This window comes from Macaca fascicularis, chromosome 4 (genome assembly GCF_037993035.2).
Source record: "Macaca fascicularis isolate 582-1 chromosome 4, T2T-MFA8v1.1".
Taxonomy (NCBI): Eukaryota; Metazoa; Chordata; class Mammalia; order Primates; family Cercopithecidae; genus Macaca; species Macaca fascicularis.
This window is the reverse complement of record NC_088378.1, coordinates 89,619,256-89,631,816: the sequence shown is the minus strand read 5'-3', so window position 1 is coordinate 89,631,816 and position 12,561 is coordinate 89,619,256. Positions and strand designations below refer to the sequence as shown.

Genomic DNA, 12,561 nt, shown 5'->3' with positions numbered 1-12,561 from the left:
TCACATAAAACAGAAACAATCACAAAAACCACGATTATCTCACTAGATGCAGAAAAGGCATTTGATAAAATTCAACACCCCCTCATGCTAAAAACTCAATAAGCTAGGTATGGATGGAATGTATCTCAAAATAGTAAGAGTTATTTATGACAAACCCACAGCCATTATCATACTGAATGGGCAAAAACTGGAAGCATTCCCTTGAAAAATGGCACAACACAAGGATCCCCTCTCTCACCACTTCTATTCAACATAGTATTGGAAGTTCTGGCCAGGGGAATCAGGCAAGAGAAAGAAATAAACAGTATTCAAATAGGAAGAGACAAAGTCAAATTGTCTCTGTTTGCAGATGACATGATTGTATATTTAGAAAACACCATCGTCTCAGCCCAAAATCAACTTAAGCTGATAAGCAACTTCAGCAAAGTCTCAGAATACAAAATCAATGTGCAAAAATCACAAGTATTACTATATACCAGTAATAGACAAACAGAGAGCCAAATCATGAGTGAACTCCCATTCACAATTGCTACAAAGAGAATAAAATACCTAGGAATCCACCTTACAAGGGATGTGAAGTACCTCTTCAAGAGGAACTACAAACCACCGCTCAAGGAAATATGAGAGGACACAAACAAATGCAAAAACATTCCATGCTCATGGATAGGTAGAATCAATATCGTGAAAACGACCATACTGCCCAAAGTAATTTATAGATTCAATCCTATCCCCATCAAGCTACCATTGACTTTCTTAACAGAATTAGAAAAAAACTACTTTAAATTTCATATGGAAACAAAAAAGAGCCCATATAGCCAGATAATCCTAAGCTAAAAGAACACAGTTGGAGGCATCACACTGCCTAACTTCATAACTTCATACTATACTACAAGGCTACCATAACCAAAACAGCATGGTACTGGTACCAAAACAGAGATACAGACCAATGGAACAGAACAGAGGTCTCAGAAATAACGCCACACATCTACAACCATCTGATCTTTGACAAACCTGACAAAAACAAGAAATGGGGAAAGGATTCCCTATTTAATAAATCGTGTTGGGAGCACTGGCTAGTCACACACAGAAAACTGAAACTGGACCCCTTCCTTATACCTTATACAAAAATTAACTCAAGATGGATTAAACACTTAAATGTAAGACCTAAAACCATAAAAACCCTAAAAGAAAACCTAGGCAATACCATGCCGCACATAGGCATGGGCGAAGACTTCATGACTAAAACACCGAAAGCAGTGGCAACAAACACCTAAATTGACAAATGGGGTCTAGTTAAACTAAAGAGCTTCTGCACAGCAAAAGAAACTATCATCAGAGTGAACAGGCGATCTACAGGATGGGAGAAAATTTCTGCAATCTATCCATCTGACAAAGGGCTAATATCCAGAATCTACATGGAAGTTAAACAAATTTACAAGAAAAAAACAAACAACCCCATCAAAAAGTGAGCAAAGGATACAAACAGATACTTCTCAAAAGAAGACATTTATGCAGCCAACAAACATATGAACAAAAGCTCATCATCACAGGTCATTAGAGAAATGCAAATCAAAACCACAATGAGATACTATCTCAGGTCAGTTAGAATGGCAATCATTAAAAAGTCAGGAAACAACAGATGCTGGAGAGGATGTGGTAAAACAGGAACACTTTTACACTGTTGGCGGGAGTGTAAATTAGTTCAACTATTGTGGAAGACAGTGTGGCGATTCCTCAAGGATCTAGAACCAGAAATACCATTTGACCAAGCAATCCCATTACTGGGTATATACCCAAAGGATTATAAATCATTCTACTATAAAGACACATGCACGCGTATGTTTACTGCAGCACTATTCACAATAGCAAAGACTTGGAACCAACCCAAATGCCCATCAATGATAGACTGGATAAAGAAAATGTGGCACATATACACCATGAAATACTAGGCAGCCATAAAAAAGGATGAGTTCCATGTCCTTTTCAGGAACATGGATGAAGCTAGAAAGCATCATTTTCGGCAAACTAACACAGGAACAGAAAACCAAACACCACATGTTCTCACTCGTAAGCGGGAGTTGAACAATGAGAACACATGGACACAGGGGAGGGGAATATCACAAACCAGGGCCTGTTGGGGAGTAGGGGACTACGGGAGGGATACCATTAGGAGAAATACCTAATGTCGATGATGGGTTGATGGATGCAGCAAACCACCATGGCATGTGTATACCTATGTAACAAACCTGCACGTTCTGCACATGTATCCCAGAACTTAAAGTATAATGAAAAAAAAACAAACAACAACAACAACAACAAAAAAAAACCACTGAAAACCAATAAGCTAAGCATTCAGAAACTTGGGGGGAAAAACAATAAATCCAATCACACAAAAAGGAAGGAAATAGTCAAGAGCAGAAATCAACAAAATAGATAACAATGACAAATTAACAAAATATAAGCTAATTCTTTGGAAAAATTAATAAAACAACCAAACTTCTAACTGGATACTAAGGGAGTTTAGTAGGGTACCAATTACTCCTCTAAGAATTGATAAAGAATAATCATTTATCCTACTTTTCCAATTTGAACTGCCTATCAGAATAACTAAATAGACCTAATGGATGGAGTAAAGCAATTCTACAAAAAAGAATTCAAACTTAAAAATACAGAAGAAATGAAAGAATTAGAGAATAACCATGTTGTAACCCATAATTAAGTAACTGATTCAGGAAATAAATAAATGGCAAAACCAAAGAGTAAGTTTGTTGGACACATTATCAGCTGACATTAACTGAATCCATTAAAAACGAAGCAACCCCATCTTACATATCCACTGATGTGATGCAATGGAATGTACATGGCATCACTAAAGTCTTCTTGCACCACTCCCCCACTTGCACCACTCCCCCCACGGAAAAAAAAAACAAAACTACATCCAATTGAGCCTATAGATCAAACACTCTGACTACCAAAAATACAAATGTGAGCATTAAAAAACAAGACACTACAAGGAAACCATCAACAAAATCCAGAATGTGAACAAATGATCCAGTTTCCTCAACAAGTCAATGTGAAGGAGAAAGAAATGGTGAGGAGGGACCTTCCAGATCAGCAGTTGACAAATGATGGCCTGTGGGCCAAAGTATACCTGTTTTTGTATACCCCTCATACTAAGAAAGGTTTTACATTTTTAAAGGGTTTTTTACAAAGAAGAATACGCAACAGAGACCTAGCATGGTATACAAGGCCTAAAATGTTTACTACCTAACACTTTACAGAAAAAAATGTGTCAACCCTTATTCTAGATGATAAGACATTTAGAAAAGCTTGAGATGTAGCAACCAAATAGGAGGAGAACTTGTTTAGATACCAATTAGAACAACTGCACTATACATTTTTACTCAACAAGGAAAATTTTATTATGGAGTAGTTACTAGATGGTATTAACCAATTATTGTTAATTTTGTAATATAGTTTTATATAGAAGTGATTTTTTTTTTTCTATCTTTTATAAAGACACGGTCTTGCTCTGTCACCCAGGCTGGAGTGTCGGGGCACAATCATATCTCACTGTAGCCTTGAACTCTTGGCTCCAGCAATCCTCCCATCTAAGCCTCCCAAGTAGCTAGGACCATAGGCTGGCTATTTTTTCTTTCTTTTTCTTTTTCTTTTTCTTTTTTGGTAGAGGCAGGGTCTTTCTGGCCAGGTGTGTAATTCCAGCACTTTGGGAGGCTGAGGTGGGCAGATCACTTGAGGTCAGGAATTTGAGACCAGCCTGGCCAACATGGCAAAACCCCATGTTGGGAGTCTAGTAAAAACACAAAAATTAGCCAGGCATGATGGTGCACGCCTGTAATCCCAGCTACTCAGCTACTTCGGAGGCTGAGGCACAAGAATTCCTTGAACCAAGGAGGTGGAGATTGCAATGAGCCAAGATCCTGCCACCGCACTCCAGCCTAGGCGACAAAGTGCGACTCCATCTCAAAGAGAGAGAGAGAGAGAGAGAGATAGCATTTTTCTATGTTGCCCAGGTTCGTCTCCAACTCCTGGCCTCAAGTGATCCTCCCACCTACACCTCCCGGAGAGCTACAATTACAGACATGCGCCACCTCACCCACTCTACAAGATGTTTCTTTAAAAGATTAGGCAAAAAAAAAAAATATGGCAAAATATGGACAGTTGTTAAAGTTGAGTAATGGATGCTTGCAAGTATTTTACACTCTCTTATGTATGCTTGGAAATTTTCAAAATCAAAAGTTAATTAAAAAGATAAACTTCTAACAAGACAGATCAAGGATACAAATATATAAAACACAGAATGAAAAAGGTAACCGTAGCTATACTGAAATAAAATATAAGACTATGAACAACTATATATTAATAAATGGAAAACCTATAGAAAATAACTTTAAAAAAACTTTTTTGAGACAGAGTCTCGCTCTGTCACCCCAGGCTGGAATGCAAGTACATGATCAGAGCTTACTGCAGCCTCGACCTCTTAGGCTCAAGTAAGTGATCCTCCCACCTCAGCCACCTGGGTAGCTGGGACTACAGGTACACACCACCATGCCCAACTACTTGTTTGGAGAGACGGGATTTCACCATGTTGCCCAAGCTGATCTCAAACTTCTGGGCTCAAGTGATCCTCCCACCTTGGCTCCCAAAGTGCTAGAATTACAGGGATGAGCCACCACATTCCACCTTAAATAAATTTTTTAAAAGATAAAAATGCTGGCAACTAGTAAGTGAAAAACTAGAGAGTTTGAACAGAGCAATTATCATTAAAGAAATTAAAATAGTGATTAGAATCCTGGTTACCAATAAAAGGCCCCTGGCCCAAATGGTTTTACCAAACTTTCATGAAATAGATACCTACCTTATACAAACTGTTTCAGTGGGGGCGGGGGAACTGCTCATTTAAAGGGTTAGGCCAGGCATGACAGCTCACACCTATAATCCCAGCACTTTGGGAGGCAGAGGCAGGTGCATCTCCTGAGGTCAGGAGTTTTTGGGACCAGCCTGGGCAATATAGTGAGACCTCGTCTGTACACAAAAAAAACTTAAAAAATTAGTTCAACCTATAGTCCCAGTTACTGGGAGGCTGAAGTAGGAGGACTGCTTGAGCCCAGGAGGTGGAGGTTGCAGTGAGCCAAGATCATGCCACTGTCTAGTCTGGGTGATGGAGTGAGAATATCTCAAAAAAATAAATAAAAGGGCTAATATAATTTTAATTCCTAAGTCTGATAAAGACATTATAGAAACATTGGTCTCCCTGCAGTCAACAATCCACATACAACTTTTTCCTCCCCCAAAACTTAACTCCTAATAGTCTACTGTTAACCAAAAGCCTTACCAATATAGTAACAGTTGATTAGCACTTAATTTGTACGTGTATTATATACTGTATTCTTACAATGATGTAAGCTAGAGAAAACAAATGCTATTAAGAATATCATAAGGAAGAGAAAATATATTTACTATTAAGTGGATCATCATAAAGGTCTTCATCTTCATTGTCTTCACATTAGGTACGCTGAAGAGGAGGGGCTGATCTTGCTGTCTGAGGAATTGCAGGGGCGAAAGAGGTAGAGGGGGATGCAGAAGTGGCAGGCACACTCGATTTTAAGGAAATACATCATAATTTCTGCCCGACTTTTTTGCTGTTTCATTTCTCTAAAAACATTTTTATATAGTACCGATCTTTCTTCTACCATTTGCTTTAGATTCAGGGCCAGTATCATAGAAGGGTCCATGTCATAAAAGAAGTCAAAAGCAGTCTTGATAATTGAAAACCTTCTGCCAGATTGTCTACTGTCAGTTTGTGTTCTGGCACCACTGCTTGCTTTCTTTTTTTTTTTTTTTTTTTGAGATAGTCTCACTCTGTCATCCCAGGCTCAACTGATCTTCCCCACCTCGGCCCCCCGAGTAGCTGGGACTACAGATGTGTACCTCCACATCCAGCTAAATTTTTTGTATTTTTTGTAGAGATGGGGTTTCACTGTGTTACCCAGGCTTGAACTCCTGGGCTCAAGTGAGCCATCCACCTTGGCCTCCCAAAGCACTGGGATTACAGGTATAAGCCACTGCATTTGGCCCCTGGCACTGTTTCTTCAAAGTGTTCTTCCTCATTGCCTAGCACTGGTTCCAAAGCACTCATCTTTATCAAGTTGTATTCTGTTAATTCCTCTGGTGTGATGTCTACTGGCTCTTGAATTTCTCTAAGATCCTTATCCTGAAAGACCTTTTTGTCATATCCACATATCTCTTTCATGATTTCCTTGATTGGCTCTGCTGTAAATCCTGTGAGGTCATGCACAACACCTGGGCGTAGTTTCTCCACCAGTAATTTACTGTTTCAAGCCTGATGGCTTTTACGGCTTTTTCTATAACAATGACCGCATCTTCAATGGTGTAACCCTTCCAAACTTTCATGATGTGCTCTCTACTGGAGTTCTCTTCCACAGCACTGACAATCCTTTCCACAGAGTACCATGTGTAATGCCTTAAAGGTCTTTATGATCCCCTGGATTTAGAGGCTGAATTAGAGACATTGTGTCTGGGGACAAGTAGACCACTTCCATGCCTTTGTTGTTGAACTCATGGGGTTCTGGTTGGCCAGGGGCATAGTCCAGTATCAGAAGAATTTTTAAAGGCAATCCCTGCTGGCAAGGTACTTCCTGACTTCAGGGACAAAGCATCAATGAAATTAATTCAGAAAGAAAGGTTCTTGTTGTCCAGGCCTTCCTATATAACCAAAAGACTAGCAGCTTTTTCCTTCAAAGCTAGGGGGTTAGACACTTCATAGACAAGGAACCCAACTGCATGTACATAAAACAGTAGAATTAGCATATATCTTCCTGCCTTAAATCCTGGTGCTCATTTCTCTTCCTTACTAATAAATGTCCTTTGTGACATTTTTTCCAAAACAGGTCACTTTCATCAGCATTAAAAACCTGTTCAAGGCTGCTCTGCCTATGGTGTAGCCATTCTTTTAATCTTTCGCTTTCTTAATAAACTTGCTTTCACAAAAAAAAACACACGTTCAGGAAGATATATTTAATACTTTCTCCTCAGTGATTTTCTGAATGGTGTTTGGGAACTCATCTGCTGCCTCTTGGTCAGCAGAGGCTTTTTCTCTGGTTCTCTTGACATTTTTCAAGCCAGACGTCTTCCTAAAATTATCAAACTATCCTTTGCTGGCATTAAATTATCCAGTTTTAGATCATTCTCCTTCCTTTTGCTTTAAGCTGTTATACAATGACTTCACTTGTTTTTGAATAGCATTAGTCTATGTGTACACCTTTCTCATAGCAATTCAGCCCCCACAAAAAACTAAATTTTCAATACAACATAAAAAGGTATTTTGCAAAAAGTACAAAGTTTTCACACCTGCTGGCATAGCTGCAGCAACGGCTTCATGAATTTCCTTTTCTTTTTTCACAACGGTCCTTACACTCAATTTATTTACCTTGAAATGACAAGCAATAACAGCTGCAAACCTCAATTCATAGTACATATCAAGCATTTCCGCTTTTTCTGTAATGTCATTACTTTTCTCTGCTTCTCAGGAGTACTCCCAGTATCATTAGTGGTACTTTGTATGGATCCCATGGTGTTCCACTCGGATTTCTGACTTCACAGGGGTCAGTGGCCCTAATCTTTGCACTGTTCAAGGATCAACTTCATATAAAATTATTTTTTATTTCAGAATAGATGTACCTAGTATACCCCATCTCAGAAGGGCCCATATTTTCTTGTATAACATTTCAGAGATACTCTTACCATCTGTGTGTGTGTGTACGTGAATACACACATAAGTTTCTTTTTTAATCACACATATACACTGAAAAGCATGCTACATACACCATCCGGCACCTTCCAAAAGATTTTTCCTGCAAAAGGGATACATAATCATTGCTTTATTCAAGACAGTTCTACAGTATTTAAAATCACTTTTGCTGACTACAGCAGGAATAAATGGAAAACATCAAAACATATGCAAAAACAGCTTCACTCATAAACCCAACCACTCAAGTAACATTTACGTGTATTTCCTACCTTCTCTGCATAAAAGAAATACAGGGTACAGGTTAGATGGTATACAGATCAGATGGTATCCTATGCTTTTTAATAACACATAACACTCAATGTTATGACCATAAGTAGATGACCTCAGAAATCTAGTTCAACCTGCTCCTACTAGAAGGCTGTCCTACCTTAGAAACCTAAACTGACCCAATTACCAAAAGAGGTAGGTAAGAATCCATGAACAAAAGTTAAATCACATGGGCTGGGTGCGGCGGCTCACACCTGTAATCCCAGCACTTTGGGTGGATCACTTGAGATCAGCAGTTCGAGACCAGCCTGGCCAACATGGTGAAACCCCCGTCTCTACTAAAAATACAAAAACATTAGCCGGGCATGGTGGTGCCCACCTGTAGTCCCAGCTATTCTGGAGGCTGAGGCATGAGAATCACTTGAACCCGGGAGATGGCGGTTGCAGTGAGCCGAGACCCCATCACTGCACTCCAGCCTGGGCAAGAGAGTGAGACCCCATCTCAAAAAAAATAAAATAAAAATCATATGAAGCTTACATGTCTTTTGTACTAAACCTGTTAGTCTAGCTTGGAATACCTTCCAGATGACAGAAACCAAATAATAATTAGTTTTCCCTCTGTTAAGGATCCCACTTCTCCCACACTTCTACAGTTCAAACATCTCACCATTACAAAGCACACTTCTCAGTAAAACATCAACTACTATTTAAGCTCAATAATATTTAAACCAAGAATCAACAAGAAAGCAAGGCCACTTCTAAGGAAGAACTCCAACTTCAACATAGTCACAAACAACAGTTATGCCAGAGAAAAATGAAGCTACCAAATTCCTTGTGCATTCCTCCGTTGCTATCCTTGGGAATCAACTACCTTAAGATAAAGAGTAGGCCGGGCGCGGTGGCTCAAGCCTGTAATCCCAGCACTTTGGGAGGCCGAGACGGGCGGATCACGAGGTCAGGAGTTCGAGACCATCCTGGCTAACACGGTGAAACCCCGTCTCTACTAAAAAATACAAAAAACTAGCCGGGCGAGGTGGTGGGCGCCTGTAGTCCCGGCTACTCGGGAGGCTGAGGCAGGAGAATGGCGTAAAAACCCGGGAGGCGGAGCTTGCAGTGAGCTGAGATCCGGCCACTGCACTCCACCCTGGGCGACACAGCGAGACTCTGTCTCAAAAAAAAAAAAAAAAAAAAAAGATAAAGAGTAAGAATGGTTGTCTGTTCAAAACATCAGAGAAAACAGTAATGTCAATGACAACTCTCAGATTTTCTTCCACCAAAAGCAAATCTGGTGTTAATTTTAATGGAAAAGTCTCCTCTACTACCAATTGCATCGCAACAATTTCTTGAAACAGCAAAATTAAGGAAAACAAGTCTCTTTCGAGGGCAGAATCTTCTGACTTCAAAATGTCAACTGAATTTACCAACTTTAACCTTTCGGAATATTTCAGGTTTTTTGTGGTGGGGGAGGGGGCATCAAGTCCTCTTAAGAATATTCTAGGGACGTTGCGACAGGTACCACTTTGCTTTCTGATTTCTGTCCAACAAATCTTTATGGCCGTCTGTTTTATTCAACAATACTGCGGGAAAAGCTTCAGCTGCAAGCTGAGGGTGTGGGGAGTGGGGGGATGGAAGAACGCGCTGGGGGTGTGCGGATTTTGCCTAAAATTGCGGCTACGATCGAACCCTCCTCCGTGAGCTGACTTGACTGTCTCTGTACAGTCTCAATTTGAGTCGACACACGGATTTCACTTTTGAAAAGCAACGAAGATGAAGGACTCGTTTTGAGAAATGGATGAGAAAAAGGTAGCTCAGGAGACGAAGCAGCCTCGGGAAAGGAGGCAATCAACCCCACCCCACCGGCCTGTGCTTCCGGCCCCAACGCTCGGCCGAGCTCCCCGAGGCCGCTCCTCTGCGGAGCTCGCTCTCCCCACTGGACCCCAGTCCCGCAGCTACGCGGTTTCTGCACGGTTAAGCAGCACTGGCCGGGAGTCCGCAGCTTCGGAGAAAAGCCGCCGCCCCGGCTCCGCGATGCGGTGTTACCTGTTAAGAAGCAGGGAGGCGACGCTGAGACAGAGCAGCAGGAAGCAAAACAGCGGGTACTGGCGGCAGATCTCGCGTCCCACGTCCAGCCGCAGCCGCTGCTTCAGCTTCTCCCCAATCGTCCGCACCCAGGGCACCATCTCCGTAACTGCGAGGCCGAGGTTGCGCTACTAGCTAAGCCAGAGGTCAAGGAGAGCCCCCATCCACACCTCGCGTCCCCGCCCCACCGACTCGGCGGCGCACACACACAGCCGCCTACCGGCAGTCAGGCGCCGCAGGTTGCGGTCGCGTCCGGCTGGGCCCAGCCCCACGCCCCATGCCCCCCGCCGCGCGTGCGCGGCCGCCGTCCCCAGCCGACCAGATGAACGGCCGTAGAACGTGCCCGAAGTCGTCACCCAGCGCACGGCCTCTAGCGTCTCGCCGCTCCACCCTCCTGGCCGGAGTAGCGCGCAGTCTTCCGTGGAAACTCTGACAACACTGGCGACTGGCCATTTCCGGAAATCAAAGGACAGCCCCAGGACCCGGTAACTGCTGTATTGCGGAGGAGAGGGAAGAAGGTTGTGGCGAGCCCAGAAGAAATTACAGCCTCCCGTAGCCGCCGGGCGCTGCCTGAGGGGCAACCGGAGCTCGTGGAGTCTGCTGGGAACTGTAGTCTTCGTGATACGAACCTGCACAGGGATGGAGCGGGTGATAGCGCTTCCCCGACCCCGCAGCGTTCCGCGCCTCACCGTACACTCGGTTCCGGGTCGGCCCAGGTCCGAGCTTTGCGTGACGCCTAAGGGAGAGGGGGATGGGAGGACCTTTGAGTCGGTATTTTAAAGGGGGCGTGTTGGGGGCCAGGTGGGTGGCGAGTAAAACAACCCTAGAATAAAGAATACAACTCACCAGGCCGCCACCCCACCAACAAAATCTCTTTTGCGCGCTCACGGGCAAGGTAGAGCTCAATTCACGCCGGCTTCGGGAACCCAACCAAAATCCGAGTGCTTGGACGAGGCAGGTTGGCAGATTAGGTAAAATCCGTCTTATAGAGTCTCATGGGGTTTTCCCTTTACTAATTCATCACATTTCTACATTTTTATTTCTGTAAGACTATTATCGCTAAAATTTACTTAGGCGGGGCACTAAGCACTTTAATTTGACCTTCATGCATTCACCCCATGGTATAGGTACAGTAGTATAGTTTCAATCATTATACAGGTAAATTACTGAGACAGAGGAACTTAGGATCATAAAACTAACAAAACCGGGATTTGAACACGTTCTAAGGACAAAGCCTGCGCCTGTCATCTCTCTTTCCTAGGATCTTACCCTTCAAAGTGGGGAAACAAATTTTTTTAATGGTGTATGTAGTTTCATGAATATTTTACCGTATTACAAAAACATGGATCTTTAATGATGCATTATTTTCCTTTATCAGAATGTACCATCCTTTGTTCCATTATTGCTAACCACTGAAGTCCAGATATTACCATACTTGATCATAAACCTATGCACATTTCTAATTATTTAGAATCAACTTTAATACAATTACTGGGTCAAAGGGTGTAAAAACAAATATTCTTGATAGTCAAACTGCTTTGCAAAATGGTGGTACCAATTCCACAGTGGTGTATAAAAGTAAACAATTTCACTGATCCTCACGATTAGGTATTGTCTAAACATCACAAATACACTTTTCCGTTTGTGGCTAAACCATTTAAAAGACTACAATGTAACATCACAGGAAAGCTTACCACTTTTTAAAAATGTTTCTAGATACATATTTAAACATTTATTTCACTTTGGCAGTTAAGCGTCTTTGAATTATCTGTTTATACTAAAATATATGAGGTGTATGTTGAGTGGATCTACATGTATCAAGTGCCTCCTATGAACTTGAGTGCTTTACACTTTTGTAAATTACTTTTTAAAAACCTAATCTCATGACAAATAATGTAAATTATTAACTTGTCTGGTAAATTATGTTGCCTTTTATTCTGCTTAAAATTTTTGCTTCCTTTTAAAGCCTTATTTTGAAATTACTCTTTTCACCAAGAGCCAGTATATTTTAAAGACAAAATGTTTTGAGTTCTATTCAAATCAGACATCACTACAATATCCAATTAAAAGACTTATTTCCCATCTGATTTCTTAGAGGCAATTAGAATAAGTTAACTAGATAATAGACAATTTAAATTTCCAAATTGCTCTTCTGATTAGAAAAGGAAAAAAACGTAAAAAACTTCTGCCATGAGGAAATTCTTTATGGCAGAGAATTTCCACAACTAAATTAAGAAACTTAAATTTTTTTGTCGCTACGGATCTAAGGAAATAACATTTCATTAAATGTCTTTAGCCTATGGTGTAGAATCCACCTTTACACACACAGAGCTCAAAACTTTTTCCCCAACCTTATTAAGTTTTGAACTTTCGAGAGGTTATATGGAATATCCACAATCAACGCTGGTTCTGAAACTAGCTCT

The 12,561-nt window shown here is 41.4% G+C and overlaps 1 protein-coding gene across 22 annotated transcripts in view; it reads right to left on the bottom strand.

The window, feature by feature from the left end:
• The window catches only part of SNX14 (sorting nexin 14), a 96,665-nt gene extending 86,242 nt beyond the window's left edge, over positions 1 to 10,423 (bottom strand). For 13 of the 22 annotated variants that reach the window (XM_005552420.5, XM_074037542.1, XM_005552422.5 and 10 more), the window contains exon 1: positions 10,100 to 10,423. In XM_005552420.5, coding sequence (XP_005552477.2) covers positions 10,100 to 10,239 — 140 coding nt within the window. In that variant the 5' untranslated portion in view covers positions 10,240 to 10,423. The remainder of the gene's footprint in view (positions 1 to 10,099) is intronic. The other 9 variants (XR_012433631.1, XM_005552419.5, XM_065543751.2 and 6 more) reach the window with 1 other exon arrangement.
• Between the last annotated feature and the right edge of the window lie 2,138 nt (positions 10,424 to 12,561).